At 42.1% G+C, this 18,417-nt stretch overlaps 1 protein-coding gene across 3 annotated transcripts in view; it reads right to left on the bottom strand.

The window, feature by feature from the left end:
- USP9X (ubiquitin specific peptidase 9 X-linked) overlaps positions 1 to 18,417 on the bottom strand; it is a 155,091-nt gene that overhangs the window by 95,464 nt on the left and 41,210 nt on the right. For all 3 annotated transcript variants that reach the window (XM_040423797.1, XM_040423799.1, XM_040423798.1), the window contains exons 2-9: positions 9,994 to 10,247; positions 8,803 to 8,948; positions 7,789 to 7,868; positions 7,514 to 7,626; positions 5,847 to 6,065; positions 4,935 to 5,050; positions 4,314 to 4,565; positions 2,559 to 2,697 (exon numbers count right to left, since the gene is read on the bottom strand). In XM_040423797.1, coding sequence (XP_040279731.1) covers positions 2,559 to 2,697; positions 4,314 to 4,565; positions 4,935 to 5,050; positions 5,847 to 6,065; positions 7,514 to 7,626; positions 7,789 to 7,868; positions 8,803 to 8,948; positions 9,994 to 10,089 — 1,161 coding nt within the window. In that variant the 5' untranslated portion in view covers positions 10,090 to 10,247. The remainder of the gene's footprint in view (positions 1 to 2,558; positions 2,698 to 4,313; positions 4,566 to 4,934; positions 5,051 to 5,846; positions 6,066 to 7,513; positions 7,627 to 7,788; positions 7,869 to 8,802; positions 8,949 to 9,993; positions 10,248 to 18,417) is intronic.

Genomic DNA, 18,417 nt, shown 5'->3' with positions numbered 1-18,417 from the left:
GTTCACAAATAAAGAGCAGGTATCAACAATCCTATGAAAACCTTATTTTACTAACATTTTGTGTTTCTGAATCTGTCTCCAGACACAGGGGTGGTCTACAGTGAGCAGAGGATAGCAGTGCGCATCTGCCACCTTTGTGGCGACCATGCTCCATGAGTGTACCGTGTTTGTCCAACTCCATCCTGCACAGTAGGTTAGCAATGAAATCGGCAAGAGCAATATACATGCTTTGACCACAATTTAATTCATTTTACTGGGCCTTCAACTAACCTGTGATGAGCCCAGGTAGCAGAATCCAGGCTGTCATGGGCTGATCAACACAATTTGGCAGTAAATCAGTGTGGTAAATTATGAAAGATACAGAAAAACACATTTTCTACTGCTAATTTATAAATGTGTATTTAAAAAAAAAAAAAAAAAGTTCTAGAAGATTGGACTGAGGAGAAAATTTTTTTCTTTGTAGCAGAAGTGCCTTTTTTAGGCGGTGCTGCAATATGAAATCACGAAAGCGGCGCCGTTTCTCGTAAACAGGCAGATTATATATTTTAGTCTGGACAAGTCCTTGACATCTTTATACCCATAGAAGTTAAAGGGTTTGCCTAGTTTCATGATATTGATGACCTATCCTCAGGATTTGCGGGGGTTTGATTCCCAGCCCCCCACAGATCACTGTTTAAAGGGGCGATGTTTCTCATTAGGCCTCTTTCACACGGCGTCATGGATTTGGGCCGGATAAGATGCGGGTGCATCGCGGGAAAATGCGCAATTTTTTCCCACGAGTGCAAAACATTTTAATACGTTTTGCACGCGCGTGAGAAAAATCGGCATGTTTGGTACCCAAACTTCTTTACACAAGTTCGGGTTTGGGTTAGGTGTTGTGTAGATTTTATTATTTTCCCTTATAACATGGCTATAAGGGAAAATAATAGCATTCTGAATACAGAATGCTTAGTAAAACATAGAAACATAGAATGTTTCGGCAGATAAGAACCATTTGGCCCATCTAGTCTGCCCAATATACTGAATACTATGAATAGCCCCTGGCCCTATCTTATATGAAGGATGGCCTTATGCCTATCCCATGCATGCTTAAACCCCTTTACTGTATTTGCAGCTACCACTTCTGCCGGAAGGCTTTTCCATGCATCCACTACTCTCTCAGTAAAGTAATACTTCCTTATATTACTTTTAAACCTTTGCCCCTCTAATTTAAAACTGTGTCCTCTTGTGGAAGTTTTTCTTCTTTTAAATATTCTCTCCTCTTTTACCGAGTTGATAACCTTTATGTATTTAAAAGTTTCTATCATATCCCCTCTGTCTCTTCTTTCTTCCAAGGGGTTAAGGGGTTAAAAATAATAATTTAACTCACCCCATCCACTTGTTTACGCAGCCTGGCTTCTTTTCTTTCTTCTTCTTCTTTGAGGAAAAAGACCTGTGGTGACGTCACTGCACTCATCACATGGTCCGTCACAAGATCAATCCCCATGGTGATGGATCATGTGATGAGCGCAGTGACGTCACCACAGGTCCTTTTCCTCCTGGACAGCAAAGAAAAAGACAGAAGAGAAGCTGGGCTGCGGGAACAAGTGGATGAGGCGAGCTAAATTATTTAGTTATTTAACTCCTCCAGCCCTATTTTACTAAGCATTCTGTTTTAAGAATGCTATTATTTTCCCTTATAACCATGTTATAAAGGAAAATAATAATGATCGGGTCCCCATACCGATTATCTCCTCGCAACCATGCGGTGCGATTTTCACGCATCCGCACTTGCTTGCAATTTTCACGCAGCCCCATTCTCTTCTATGGGGCCTGCGCTGCGTGAAAAATCACATTGCGTGATTTTCACGCAACGCACCTCACGCATTGCACCAGCGCGGAAATCTCGCCTGTGTGAAAGAGGCCTTAGAGTGCTTGTCAATGTTTACCTGCACGTTGTATGGTTTGAAGTGGCAGTGGAGAGTATTTACAGCTGTCTGTCTCATGAATTTGAATGCGAGAGGAAGATGTAATTACAATGCACCATCACTACAATCCAGAAGGCGTGCAGGAAACAACTGAAAGGGCACACACTACTTGCACAAGCACCGTGGCCCCTCAAACAGCTGACCAGCAGGGGTGTCAGGAGCCGGACCCACATCAAGCTGACCAGTCCTGAGGATAGGTCATTGATATGTGCAGCTCAGACAACCCCTTCAAAATACTGGAAAGTCTTAGGGGTCTTTCACACGAGCGGATGCAGTGCGGGTAATCTGCTGCGTGAAAGAGAGCCAAGCCACGCTCTGGACAGCAGAGACACGGAGCATTAACATGATTTATAGCGCTCTGTGCCTATCTGATCTTTTTACTACAAAATCACAGTGACAACTTTATTTTACTGTGATTTTGTAGTAAAAAGATCAGAAAGGCACGGAGCATTACCAATCATGTTAATGCTCCATGTGTCTGCTGTCCCGAACGGGGCTTGGCTCGCTTTCCCGCACGGCATCTGCTCGTGTGAAAGAGCCCTTATACTTTACATTTGGTTTGATGACACAAATTCTAAAAGTTGAACTTACTGCCATCCGCTCTGCGGTCAACCACTCCTCCTCCTCTGGATTGCCATGTCTGTGCGTATAGTATGAGACGCTTGATATAACTTTGTTGACTTCATTAAGTGCATTCATTTTTCCATTAAAGGATGAAATTTGTAACAACCTAGAACGAAATGAAATTAACAAAAGGTTAATTTTAGACAACATTTCATTTATATCGCAGAGGTAAACTCATCAAAAAATATCAAGAGCTGACTAACACTACAGTCTATGATTGTCCTTAAAGTTTCAAATTTATATTCCCTGTAACTCATAAAGCTGCAAGATGCCTGTTCAACTGAAGAGGACTACACATGGATTGGATACGTGGTTTGATCTAACAAAGCTGGTGAATGACCTTTATAAAGAATGGAAAGAGTGTCCACTGCCAGACACAGGGTTGGAAACAGCCAGATGCCACAACAGACTACTGGTCTGGCACCTGCTTGCATGGAGTGGAGAACTTAAGGGCATGTCCAAACTAGACAAGTTCTCTAAAACAGCATGATGCGTGGGTATGGCCGTAGCTCTTATAGCCAGTGGTTATGTGAGGGTATGCACACATAGCGATAGACCACCAGTAGAGAGGTTCATTTGATTTGATCCGCTGACAGGCAGCCCACACAGTTTTGTTTCCACCATCAAAACATAGGTGGCGCCACAAAGGAATGTGGTGTCATGGCACACATTATTTGTCCAGCCAGCCACTGTCTCCTTTGTTTGCAGCGGTGTTGTGAATGAGAAACCTTGACTGCTACAGACTGGAACCATATCGCCTTTAGCGACTAGACCAGGTTCTGTTTGGGATCCCACAAACGTCTGAGTATTGAGGACTGGTGGTGAACACTTCAATCCTGCCACTGCTGTAGAGCGACACCACCCCAACTGCTGGTGTGATGATTCAGGGGGTGATCATATACGACAGTTGGTCACCCCTAGTAGTGATAACAGGGACACTAACAACTCCGTGATAAGTGCAGGACATCCTGCAGTCACATGTGGTGCCTCTCATGGCAGAGCTTCCAACCGGCATTCTTCAGCAGGACAATGCTCACCAACAGCTCACAAGGGTTTGCCAGGAATGTCTCTGGCAGACTGCAACACTGCTTTGGCCTGTTTGGCACCTAAAATTAACCATAATCAAGTATTTATTGTCATACAGCTGGTATGACAGCTTCAGCAACCTAAGGGTGGGCAGGATCTACAGGCCCAGCTACAAAGTATGTGGGCACATGTGCTGCAGGATACCATACTGAATCTGTATGCATCCATGTCCCACCATATCGCATTTTGTATCCAGGGTAGAGGGTAGTAGAGCCTCCTTTCAACTGTACAATTCGCTCAATAAATTTATCCTTTCACTTGAATGTTATCACACATGTTTCATTCAATTCCAACTCTCCTCCTTTGGTGCGTTATTTTATTATTTTTTTGTCAATCAGTGTATTATAAGGCGACTGAAAGAATGATACTATACATATCTGGCTAAGTACGTTAGAGTCAAATCTGCTCTTTACAGCAGGGCTTCGCTTTGGCTATTACACAGATAGGGACTCCATTGTAAAATGTCCAGGTGTAATTGTAGGGTTGTAAATAAGGAGTTGTTCTTTTAGGAGAGCGCCTTCAAATTCATGCACTACTGCTAATTATGAATAACATAAAACAGATGGATACAGGGACTGATATCACCACAATTTAAAGCACAGAAAAATCTCTTTTAGACATCAACCAACAACTTACCTAAGTATCATTTTAAGCCTAAAAATTTCTAAATTTTTGACAGTTTCTTCCTGCCCTGGAACACGAGAAGCTAGGTTTTTAAGGGATTTTATTATCATGGAGAGAGCATCATTTTTGGCTTCGTTCTTGGCTTCTTTTTTCAATTCATCATCTGTTAAATTTTCGAGAAACTGAGGAACCATTTCTATAATTGGAAGAAAGTATTTCTTGACTGTGTGGAGAGTTAAAAAATCATAGCACTGTCCAAATGGCCTACAGGGGAGAAAAGAAACCCTTTTTAAAACCAGGTCAAATGGTACATAGATTTAAGACGTTTTTACCAGTTCCTCCTAACTAAAATATCCACCTCTGACACAACAAACCATTAATATTTACAATGAAGGTAGTGTGTGAAATATGCATGAATTGTAAGGGATCCTACCAAAAACACAGACAGTAGCAAAAGTCACTGCGGACTGTATATGAATGATTACATCAAAAGGAACATGGCGGAGGTCTTTGTAAGTTGCCTCCTATAGAGAAACGTGTACTTCTGCTTCACTACTCTGCTATGTAACACTTTTACTATCAGTGTGGCCTAAAGCTACAACACAAAAACGCAGGGGTACAGGTTTTACTTACTTTATGAGAGCTGCAATGATTTGAACATTCAATGCGGAGCCATTCATAAAGCGATCATGCAGTATCTGGAACCCGTTTAACGTGCCAAACTTATTTATGAGGTCTACTAACCAACCCTTCAAACAAAAAAGAAGCATATTAGTTACTTAAGTGAAACATACATATATCTTTATTTCACAAATTACTTGAACTTTTATACACATTTAACAAAAAGGCAGTTGAGAAAACTAAATCACTGGTAATCTAATATACAAACTGGGACAGTCTCTTAGTAGTAACACACAACTTTTATCAAGCACAAATTTTACAAAGGACGTGTAGCTTAAGGGCACTTTCACACTTGCGGCAGAGGATTCCAGCAGGCAGTTCTGTCTGACAAATGCATTTAAATTACGGATCAGTCTCTCCGGTGTCATCCGGAAAAACGGATTCGAAATAAATTTTTTGGGCATTTTTAAAAGGTCTGCACATGCGCAGACTGGAAAGCCGGATCCGTTTTGTCAGAACACTTAATGCCGGATCCGGCACTAATACACTTCAATGTAAATTAATGCCGGATCCGGCATTCCGGCAAGTGTTCAGTATTTTGGGCAGGAGAGAAAACTGCAGCATGTTGCGGTATTTTCTCAGTCCAAAAAATGGAAGAGGAACTGAACTAATTCATCCTGAACGGATTGCTCTCCATTCAGAATGCATTAGGATAAAACTGATCAGTTCTTTACCGGTATTGAGCCCCTAGGATGGAACTCAATGCCAGAAAAGAGTAACGCTAGTGTGAAAGTACCCTAATCCTCAGAAGAACTCAAAGGAGCATTAAAGAAAAATGAAAACATATCAATGCCAACTTTCATAGTAGAAAAGAAACCGATAAGTGCCAGAACTGCAGCTCATTACATGCCAGATGTCACTCACCTTTGGAGATCGTGGGTCAGGAGGACGGGCAAACAATTCATCTTCTGCTAGCTGGACACCAGCGGGAACTGTCTCTGATGGACGTGTACCATTGTAGATATGAAATTTACAATGAGGATTTAAGGCCATAGCAAGAAGCTCAAGAAGAGGAAACCAATCCTGGGAAAGCTTGGCTACACATAGTTCCACAAGGCGATGAGTGTTGTTAATAATACACCTCTGTTCATAATAAAAAAAAAATAATAATCCAAATAAATGAATGACCAGGCTATTCCACTCAAAAGAATAGGTGATCTCTGGATGTCTGACTGCTGGGACCCCAATCACTAGAACGAGAACTGTGTGAAAGCAGCCTGCATGACTACCGGTTTGCCATCTTTTCCAGAAGTGAAAAAGTGTTGACTGTGCATGCACATTACCTAGTGCTATTTATTCACACAGTGGACCCCCGTTCTCCTGATTGGTGGGGTTCCAGCGGTCAGAATTCCCATATCCTAAGGACAGGTGATAAATGTTGGTAAAAGGGTAACAAGTTTGTACAATCTTGTTAAAGGGAACATAACCTCTCATCATAAATACACCTTTGCATTAGTGTTAGAAATTCCGTTACAATGTTCTGTTATAACAGAGGTATCACTGAATACTAAACGAAAACCTTTAAGAGGCATTCTGTTTCGCTCCGTCCTAATTCTTTTCTATGGGCACAAATAATGGTTGCGTTTTTTTTTTTTTTTTTTTTTTTTTGAATGACGGAAAGTAAAAAAAAGTTCTGTCGACAGGACTTTTCCCCATCACACAACGGTAAAAAAAAACAAAAAACTGAACCGTCATAGAAATGTATTAGAACACAGCGAAACGGAATGCCTCTTAAAAGTATTCCGTTTTGCATTCCAACGTTATAACGGAACACTATAACGGAATTTGTAACGCTAATGTGAACCCGCCCTTAATAAATCCTTTTAGGCAAAGGTAATTTGAGGAAATAGATAAATGTGCTGGATAGCAGCGAACAATTAATTTACTAAAGTATAAATTGCAGTGATACACAGCCTGCAACGCTGGGCATTTAGAAATTATCTAGCGCAGGGATGCCCAACCTGCCGCGCTCCAGCTGTTGCAAAACTACAACTCCCAGCATGCCCACACTGCCTATATCTATCAGACTACAGCAGGGCATGATGGGAGTTGTAGTTTTGCAACAGCTGGAGGGCCACAGGTTGAGCATACCTGATCTAGCGGATAAAAGAAAGACTGCAGTCATAATTATAGAATGACCAACATAATGTCATATGACTGCGCCAACTAGGTTGGAGAAATTCTTTATTTTTGCATGCAGTTGGCAGGTACTTTTATCCCCCCCCCCCTCTTCATTTTGAAGGTACAACCTGGCATGATGATAATTTTTTCTAATGGTAGACATTGAGGTCAATGTAGTCAACAGACTTTGTGTCATTTATATGATCTAAATTGCAGCCATTAAAGAGCTAATCTCAGTGCAGTGAAGGCTCTATGCTCTACAGATTTTATTCAGAGAATACAGACCACTGCAGCTGCTGTTCAGAGACACGTATTCTATATGGTTGCCTCTCTTGATAAATCAGTAATTCCCAGTCAAATTCAAAACGGAGGTAATAAACATATTAGAAGTAAAAGCACTGTACACTTACATGGATCTCGAACTTCCAGCCACTCACTGCCTCATCAGTGAGAATTTTGGTAAAGGATATCGTTAGACCGTCTCTAAAAAATCGTTGGCATGTTTCACTTTTCACATCAAGGCCTAAGTTAAGGAACAAAGACAAAAAAAAGTTAAAATGTCTGACTACAGAATAAGCATTCATAGAACAGGTGGAACTTAGGCCCTTGTAGCATTATAGTGTCAACTGAAAGCTAATATGAGATGGCAAGACTATGCTTTTGAATTCTGCTGCACATAACATACCTTTTTTACTAAGATCAATAGCAGCTTCTAAAAGAACTTCTAATTCACCTTTCGGCAAAACTGGAACAACCCAGCGAGGTCTAGAAGAAAGAAGTCCACATCATTTACCGAAATCAAACTAAAAATTCATCTTGGCTGTTCAGAAAAGAAACATTTAGGCCTGCATGTAAAATATTCTTCTGTCATTTATTCTTTATATTGGGTCATTACAAATCAAAAACATAAAAACCATTTGCTTTCTAAATTGAAATTCCAGCTGATTACTACAGCTCCAGCTTCTGAAATCCAGCAAACAGTGGTGGCTGGCTATGAAAATGGTAGCACTACACGCAGGCATTCAAATGAATGAGCAACTATGTGATACATGACCTAGACTGGCCTGTCAGAGCAATAACCATTCCTTGAAAGTAGCTCCGAATTCTGGCTAATACATAGTGGGGTTCTGAGTGTGAGTACCCCTTATGATATTCATTAACAGGGTTGGCCCAGATGGGACATTGACGGCATATCGCTAGGATAATTTATATTTATATATATATATATATATATATATATATATATATATATATATATATTTTTTTTTTTAGATTTTTTTTTTTTTTTAAATAAAAATCAGTGAATGGAAAGCACAGGATGTGCGGCCACCTCTCCACTCAATATGGGACTGCCGGAAATAGCCAGGCTAGAACTCCTATCGCAATGAATGGAGGATAGCCGCGCATGCACAACTGCTCTGTTAACTTTGGAGGTTCGATTCTGGAGATTGGAGTGAATCCCTAGGGATATGCCATCAATGCCCCTCATGGTAATACCCCTCCTGGATCCTGGAATTAGAGTTGTCCAAGACAAATCCTTGAAAGAGGTTTCCCCACCAATCTCTGATCCACAAAGACTCCTCATGTGGATAGGTTATTGGTTGAAAAGCCCCTTTTATGCATAAACACTTTTTAAAATGCTTTAAAAATAGGCTACAAGAATACAAATTAAAAAGGGGAAAAATATATATATATATACCTGTTGATCATGTCATCCAGCTTGGCCAGGTCAGTGTGAGGAAAAGCGGGTTCCTCATCTTCGAGTGGGGGAGGTGCATCCCCTTGTCCCTGCTCATCTGGAGGACTGACTGGAGAGTTCTCATTGGAAGAATCAGGTGAGGAGGTCTGAACAGAAATAACCAAAGAAAAAAAAATGCATAGAATTTAAGGCCATAAAAACAACCGAAAATTACAAGTATATTGAGGGCTTTAAGGACATTCGGACAGACATTGCATTTTAATTTTTCTGACGATATAGCTGCATAAGGGATCGTTTTTTACTATGTGCTAAAAATAACAAGTACAAGTCAGTATGAATATGGTGATTTTGCAGCATTGGTTGAAGTTTCTATTGGTAACTTTTTGGAGAATACATACTAATTTATTTTTTTTGCAATTACAATGACGTACATGTAGAACATGGGGTTCCTTAATTAAAGGTATTATATGAAGTGCATGCAAATGGGTAAAGTGTGAATTACTGGCCAGTGAGTCAACATTTTTGACTATTACAGCCAAAATGAATATTTTGTTCGTTTTCATTTCCTTTCTTTTGATAAGGTAGAGCTGGTCCCACTGGAAGCAGACACCTGCAGTATGCTTCCAATGTCTTAGGTAAGTCATCATTTTCTGCATTAAAAGGATGCTGTCAAACTGTACACGCATTTTCCATCATGTTATATAGGACGAGCTGAGCAGATTGAGATACAGTATGTGGGAAATTATACAGTAAAACTTATTTCATTCACTTAAGTTTCCGCACATTCTGTCCTTAGGAGCCCAGTGTGCAGTCCTGCTCAATGACAACCACAGGGAAGGGGATAACTATTAGAGCTGTGGGGGATCCAACAGGCTACAGTAGGTTTCAGACAGAGTGGTCAGGTGCCAGAAACTGTGCAAGCAAAGCCATAGGCATTTAAAAGCCAATATAGTAAATATTCTAGAAAACCAGAAGACTCAATGGTCTTAAATCTGTACGTAGCATAAATTTTTACAACATAGCCTATAAAATCTCTTGGGCATTAAAGGATTAAAAGGATAATCTTTACTCTACATGAAGTCCATGACTTCACAATGCCCAAATCCCAGACAACCACCATACACAACGGAAAGTGGCAATAAGAATCAAGGTCCTTACTTCAAATGTGTATTAGCTGGCCTGTCTACAAACCTGATTCTGTTGGAGTGGAGGCTGGGACTGTCCATCGGGAGCCTGGCCCTGGCTCTCATTCCCTCCAACTGGAGAGCCACGGGTCGTGGCTGTCATACTCGACACAGGGCAGATCTTTGCAATTTTGTCTGTTTATGTAGCAGTTGTAAGAGAACAAATTATAGTCCCTTTAATAAAGATGACAAGCCGGCATATGTCTGTCTTACGAAGCTCCACCTCAAACACAGAACGTTTTGCAGAGACCATTGCATAACCTGTTTAGGGAAGAAAAAAAAATATTATTATTTAAGTACCAACATAAGGAAAAGTATCATCTAAAAGGATCAAGGAAAATGGATCATGTAAAAAGGTTAATATCACTTAAAAAAGGAACATATAATATAAGAAATTTATATATATATATATATATATATATATATATATATATATATATATATACATACACACACACATACACACACACACACACACACACACACACTGCTCAAAAAAAAATAAAGGGAACACTTAAACAACACAATGTAACTCCAAGTCAATCACACTTCTGTGAAATCAAACTGTCCACTTAGGAAGCAACACTGAGTGACAATCAATTTCACATGCTGTTGTGCAAATGGGATAGACAACAGGTGAAAATTATAGGCAATTAGCAAGACACCCCCAATAAAGGAGTGGTTCTGCAGGTGGTGACTACACACCACTTCTCAGTTCCTATGCTTCCTGGCTGATGTTTTGGTCACTTTTGAATGCTGGCGGTGCTTTCACTCTAGTGGTAGCATGAGACGGAGTCTACAACCCACACAAGTGGCTCAGGTAGTGCAGCTTATCCAGGATGGCACATCAATGAGAGCTGTGGCAAGGTTTGCTGTGTATGTCAGCGTAGTGTCCAGAGCATGGAGGCGCTACCAGGAGACAGGCCAGTACATCAGGAGACGTGGAGGAGGCCGTAGGAGGGCAACAGCCCAGCAGCAGGACCGTTACCTCCGCCTTTGTGCAAGGAGGAACAGGAGGAGCACTGCCAGAGCCCTGCAAAATGACCTCCAGCAGGCCACAAATGTGCATGTGTCTGCTCAAACGGTCAGAAACAGACTCCATGAGGGTGATATGAGGGCCCGACGTCCACAGGTGGGGGTTGTGCTTACAGCCCAACACCGTGCAGGACGTTTGGCATTTGCCAGAGAACACCAACATTGGCAAATTCGCCACTGGCACCCTGTGCTCTTCACAGATGAAAGCAGGTTCACACTGAGCACATGTGACAGACGTGACAGTCTGGAGACGCCATGGAGAACGTTCTGCTGCCTGCAACATCCTCCAGCATGACCGGTTTGGCATTGGGTCAGTAATAGTGTGGGGTGGCATTTCTTTGGAGGGCCGCACAGCCCTCCATGTGCTCGCCAGAGGTAGCCTGACTGCCATTAGGTACAGAGATGAGATCCTTAGACCCCTTGTGAGACCATATGCTGGTGCGGTTGGCCCTGGGTTCCTCCTAATGCAAGACAATGCTAGACCTCATGTGGCTGGAGTGTGTCAGCAGTTCCTGCAAGACGAAGGCATTGATTCTATGGACTGGCCCGCCCGTTCCCCAGACCTGAATCCAATTGAGCACATCTGGGACATCATGTCTCGCTCTATCCAACGTCACGTTGCACCACAGACTGTCAAGGAGTTGGCAGATGCTTTAGTCCAGGTCTGGGAGGAGATCCCTCAGGAAACCGTCCGCCACCTCATCAGGAGCATGCACAGGCGTTGTAGGGAGGTCATACAGGCACGTGGAGGCCACACACACTACTGAGCCTCATTTTGACTTGTTTTAAGGACATTACATCAAAGTTGGATCAGCCTGTAGTGTGTTTTTCCACTTTAATTTTCAGTGTGACTCCAAATCTAGACCTCCATGGGTTGAAAAATTTGATTTCTATTTTTTTATTTTTGTGTGATTTTTTTGTCAGCACATTCAACTATGTAAAGAACAAAGTATTTCAGAAGAATATTTAATTAATTCAAATCTAGGATGTGTTATTTTTGTGTTCCCTTTATTTTTTTGAGCAGTGTATATATATATATATATATATATATATATATATATATATAATTTCTCAATAATGATGGCTACAACTATATACCCATTATAATACAAAGTCACACATAGAAAAAAAAAAAAAAAAATGATTAACAGTATATTAAAAGCATCCGTCACCTCCAAAATCAGTATGAAAGTAAGCACACAGCCAACCATTTTACCTTTCTTGTGAAAATCTGGTCCTCTAAGGCTCCATTCACACGTCCGCAAAATGGGTCCGCATCAGTTCCGCAATTTTGCGCAACAGGTGCGGACCCATTCATTTTCAATGGGGCCGTAATGTGCTGTCCGCAACCGCACTTCCGTTCCGCAAAAAAATAGAACATGTCCTATTCTTGTCTTTAATTGCATACAAGAAAAGGCTTTTTCTAGGAGAGTGCCGGCGATGTGTGGTCCGCAAAATACGGAACGCACATTGCCAGTGTCCGTGTTTTGCGGATCCGCAAAACACATACGGACGTGTGAATGGTCTAATCCTGAGAGAAATGCTCCCTTTTATTTTTACGTAAATATGGTTTTCAGTGCACTGGGGGAGGGCGCTCTGTTCTGTGCACCTGACACCACCCACTCTGAAATTTGTGGGACTATAAAACAAGAGGGGATGCACTGGGTGTCATTGTGGATGGGTGGTGCACTAAACAGAGGGGCCTTGCCCCAAAAACCCTTATTTGCTTAAAAATAAAAAGCAGCATCTCTCAGGACTAGAGGACCAGGTTTTCACAAAGAAGAATCGTTGTGTTTTGGGACACCTACCCTACATGGCCGTGTGCTTACTTTGTACCTGATTTTGGGGCGACAGACTGCCTTTAAAACTGAAATTCCACATTCAATTTCCCAGACAGAAGAAAAATAAAGGCAACTGGTCTATGGTGTTGCGCACATAGAGGCAGGATAGTTAAAAACCATTGTGGGTCACAGTCCTGTTAATAGTGTAGCCCCAGGGCAAGATTTTACTCGTTGTGTCACCTTATCATTGGTCAGATGGCCAATTACAAAAACAGATCTGGTTATACAAGCCAACTATTGGTCTGATAGGACAGAAACTGGTCAGATAATCTGTTGGGTGTAATACACATTAGTAATCCATAGCAACCAAATCAGAGCTCAGCTTTTATTTTTTCAGAGCCCTGTAGGAACTGAAAGCTGAGCAGTGATTGGTTGCTATGGGTAACTAAGACTAATTTATTATTCCGTTTCATAAAAGTAGTTTTTTATGTCAGAAAGATGGTGTTCTCCCTGGAACAGTGACTGTGGAAGGCTATGTGCAAAGCAAACCACCAGCTAACCGTTGTATTCAGAGTCAGAGTTCAGAAATGGCTCTGTTGCAAACATGAGGAAACCAAGTTGATATGTAAAGATGTGATGCCACTCATCTGGTATAGAATGGAATAATTGTTTTGAATTAAAAAATTTATTTTATTAATGACAGGAAAAGTCTTAAAATGCTGGTAGAGATAAAATGTATTCAGAATGCCTTTAAAAGTGTGATGTATGGTAACTGATGGGGGATTGTCCTCTAAGGATCTCAAATTGGTATACTATAGGTTTCAATGATAGTGTGACTTCTTTTTTGCCTGCATACAATGTTATCAAAAATAAACTGAAATAAAGTGCTTAGGTGCATAAAGTGTTATATATATATATATATATATATATATATATATATATATATATATATATATATAGAGCGTATGGTTAAATATATAAAGAGCTACGTGCAAGCTAGATATACGAATAAGCTTGGTTCAAAGTGCTATGTGCAAGCTGGGTACATGAAAGTGCTGCGTGCAAGCTGGGTACACAAAAATAGGTTTGGTATAGGCTAAGTACACAGGAATTGTAATAAAGGTGTTAAGTGCAAGCTGAATACAAAAATGAAGAAACCAAGGCCACCATCGATCAGGACAGATGAAGTTGTGCATGAAATTCAGCAGCGGATTGCAAGTAGCCCCCAAAAAATCAACTGGAAGACTGTCTCAGCAATTTGGTGCATCATGAACGACGTGTCAGCAAGTGCTGAAATCTCTGAACCTGAAACCGTACTGAATAACGTATGTGCTGGAACTGAGAGTCTGACAAAGCGGAACTCCGGAATTACTGGACTTGGTGCCCACAGACATGTGGACCCATTGCTGTACTTCATGACGGACAAAGCTTGGTTTCATTTATCAGGTCACAAATTCCCAGAATACGAGGTTCCGGTCCAGTGAAAATCCCTACTTAACTCACGAAACACCTTCACAACCAGACAATTGGCATTTGGTGCGCAGTGTCAGGAACACGAATAGTGGGCCCAATTTTTTTTTCAAATTAACTGTGAATACCGCAATTTACCTGGATATCTGTGAACAGTTTTACAACCAAGAGCAGAAGAAAAAATTTCCAGCTTTTTCCAACAAGATGGGGCAACATGCCGCACCTCACAGAACTGACAGCAAGTGTCCGCCAACAATCCACATCCCCTGGATGAACTCAAGGAGAACATCACAAACTCTATCCGCAGCATCACGAGCAGTATCAGCCGACATAATAACACCTGACCGGGGACCAATTTCCCATCTTTGGTGACTTTGTGAATCCAGTTGCTCATTCATATGGTCATACTACATGCTGGAGGCAGGGTACTTTTTCGTGTGCCACCCTGTGGTTCTCCCAGCCACCTTGTAGAGTACATGAAAACCGTATTTAATGGGACTTATCAAAGCGTCTAATTATAGACCCGATGACTGAAGCTCCAGTGTCCCTACGAAAGAGCCAAAGCATAAGGCAGGAAACATTGCTCCTCAGCCCAGATGTCCCCGTCACAATCGCCTCAAGCAATCTGGCTTCTAAATAATTTTGTTCTTATTTTCCAGATGCAACAGAGGACATTTTCTGTTATATTTCTGCCCTAACCAGATATATTCAGTTTATGTCACTCTCATTTTGACATCTATGTGCTGGTCTCTGGATCTAGTAAATCCCGAGTCCAGTGATTATTACTCTATTGATAAACCTGAGGGTCATCTAGCCTCTTAGCAGTGCCCATATATACGTATGGCAGAACTCTGACCTCCCTGTGATACTTGCATGTTGGATTTCAACAAGCTTGATATTTTGTTCTGCCAGGAGTATTTGCCTCTGCCAGAGGCGTCTACAAGTGGCGTATCTCCCTGTTCCCTACTGAATCAAAGGGCATGCCTGATCTAAGCCGAGTGTACAAGTTTACTGGGAAGATCACAGAACAAAAGCGGCAATATCTTTAAAAAAAAAAAAAAAAAACATACCTTTAGGGCTCATGCACACGAACATGCCGTGTTTTGTGGTCCGCAAATTGCGGATCTGCAAAACACGGATAATACCCGTGTGTCTTCCACAATTTGCAGAACAGAACAGGCGGCCCATTATAGAAAAGCTTATTCTTGTCTGTAAAACGGATAAGAATAGGACATGATCCATAATTTTTGTGGGGCCACAGAATGGAGCAACAGTTGCGGACAGCACACAGAGTGCGGCACCATTGAAGTGAATGGGTCCGCATCCGAGCCTCATAACCAAACCACATTTGTGTGAATGCGCCCTTAATCTGATCTAAAAGGGCAGAATAATTTAAGTGGTAAATGTGGAGGAATATAAGAGCCCATGGTGATACATAAAAATGCTTTCTAACGAACTGATCAAGATTGATAACAGCGGCCAAGTTCTGCCTATCACGCCATTCAGTTGCATTTTCAGCGGACAATAGCCAAAATGTACCAGTCACAGCCGAAACAGAGTTCATTTCCAAGTTTTTAAGCGGTTTTCCACTTTAAAAATTAACTACTGAAGTTATTCGCAAATAACTAACTTCACCTTATTGGAGGCCGTACATTTTAATGCTGTAAAGAGAGATCTCCGTACAGCATTAATCTGAAGTTTTGAGCAAAGCAACTTTGGATGAAGCATCAAAAGCTTGCTTCGCTCATCAATACTAAGGATACTGAGGAGAGGTCATCAGTATTAGGTCTCATGCACACAGCCATATTTTCAGTGTGGATCGGATGCGGACCTATTCATCCCAATATGGCCACAAAACATGCAGGCAGCTTCCGCATCCTTAAGTCCGATCCATGGCGGTGCAAAAAAAAAAATATATATATATATAGAACATGTCCTATTCTTGTTCATTTTGCGGACAAAAATAGGACATTGGTGAAAAAGTTAATAAAAAATAAATAAAAAAAAGTCTGCAGGCTCTCGACCAGTATCAATGTTGCGGATCTGCAAATTGCAGACTGCAAGAACGGCTAGGGCCACGTGCATGACCCCTTAAATGGGTTATCCAAATTATAAAACATGCCCCCATATAGATTATACACTGCTCAAAAAAATAAAGGGAACACTTAAACAACACAATGTAACTCCAAGTCAATCACTTCTGTGAAATCAAACTGTCCACTTAGGAAGAAACACTGAGTGACAATCAATTTCACATGCTGTTGTGCAAATGGGATAGACAACAGGTGGAAATTAAAGGCAATTAGCAAGACATCCCCAATAAAGGAGTGGTTCTGCAGGTGGTAACCACAGACCACTTCTCAGTTCCTATGCTTCCTGGCTGATGTTTTGGTCACTTTTGAATGCTGGCGGTGCTTTCACTCTAGTGGTAGCATGAGACGGAGTCTACAACCCACACAAGTGGCTCAGGGAGAGCAGCTTATCCAGGATGGCACATCAATGCGAGCTGTGGCAAGAAGGTTTACCGTGTCTGTCAGCGTAGTGTCCAGAGCATGGAGGCGCTACCAGGAGACAGGCCGGTACATCAGGAGACGTGGAGGAGGCCGTAGGAGGGCAACAACCCAGCAGCAGGACCGCTACCTCCGCCTTTGTGCAAGGAGGAACAGGAGGAGCACTGCCAGAGCCCTGCAAAATGACCTCCAGCAAGCCACAAATGTGCATGTGTCTGCTCAAACGGTCAGAAACAGACTCCATGAGGGTGATATGAGGGCCCGACGTCCACAGGTGGGGGTTGTGCTTACAGCCCAACACCGTGCAGGACGTTTGGCATTTGCCAGAGAACACCAAGATTGGCAAATTCACCACTGGCGCCCTGTGCTCTTCACAGATGAAAGCAGGTTCACACTGAGCACATGTGACAGATGTGACAGAGTCTGGAGACGCCGTGGAGAACGTTCTGCTGCCTGCAACATCCTCCAGCATGACCGGTTTGGCATTGGGTCAGTAATGGTGTGGGGTGGCATTTCTTTGGAGGGCCGCACAGCCCTCCATGTGCTCGCCAGAGGTAGCCTGACTGCCATTAGGTACCGAGATGAGATCCTCAGACCCCTTGTGAGACCATATGCTGGTGCGGTTGGCCCTGGGTTCCTCCTAATGCAAGACAATGCTAGACCTCATGTGGCTGGAGTGTGTCAGCAGTTCCTGCAAGACGAAGGCATTGATGCTATGGACTGGCCCGCCCGTTCCCCAGACCTGAATCCAATTGAGCACATCTGGGACATCATGTCTCGCTCTATCCACCAACGTCACGTTGCACCACAGACTGTCCAGGAGTTGGCAGATGCTTTAGTCCAGGTCTAGGAGGAGATCCCTCAGGAGACTGTCCGCCACCTCATCAGGAGCATGCACAGGCGTTGTAGGGAGGTCATACAGGCACGTGGAGGCCACACACACTAATGAGCCTCATTTTGACTTGTTTTAAGGACATTACATCAAAGTTGGATCAGCCTGTAGTGTGTTTTTCTACTTTAATTTTGAGTGTGACTCCAAATCCAGACCTCCATGGGTTGAAAAATTAGATTTCCATTTTTTTATTTTTGTGTGATTTTGTTGTCAGCAGATTCAACTATGTAAAGAACAAAGTATTTCAGAAGAATATTTAATTAACTCAGATCTAGGATGTGTTATTTTTGTGTTCCCTTTATTTTTTTGAGCAGTGTACTTGCCCTGCTCCCCGTCACCTGCATCACTCCTGAGGTCGTCGCTGCATCTCCCGATTGACCGGATCGAGACATCTGGCGATGAGGGGAGCAGCCAATAGCAGGCCATTATTAAGAGGATCCAGCACTCACCAGTCATCAATGTCTATACTAGTGGCCAAAGTCTAACATCTGAACAACTTCTTTAGTTTGCGCACGTCATTATGGAGGCATTCTTCCCTGGCAGCCTACAGGTTTTCTAATACAGACCTGTAGGGCCGTGTACATGGACATACAGTATTTTAAGAACACAGTACTCATTTATAAAAGGCGTTCCCCAGACAGGTTCATATAAACTAAGCATACTTATAAATTTATGTAATAAAAACATGCTAGGCTACCAGGAAGACAAGCGCTGATGTAAGCAAACTAAAAGGTACTTTCCTG

Source organism: Bufo bufo, chromosome 3 (assembly GCF_905171765.1).
Source record: "Bufo bufo chromosome 3, aBufBuf1.1, whole genome shotgun sequence".
Taxonomy (NCBI): Eukaryota; Metazoa; Chordata; class Amphibia; order Anura; family Bufonidae; genus Bufo; species Bufo bufo.
This window is presented reverse-complemented; position numbering and strand designations above follow the sequence as displayed.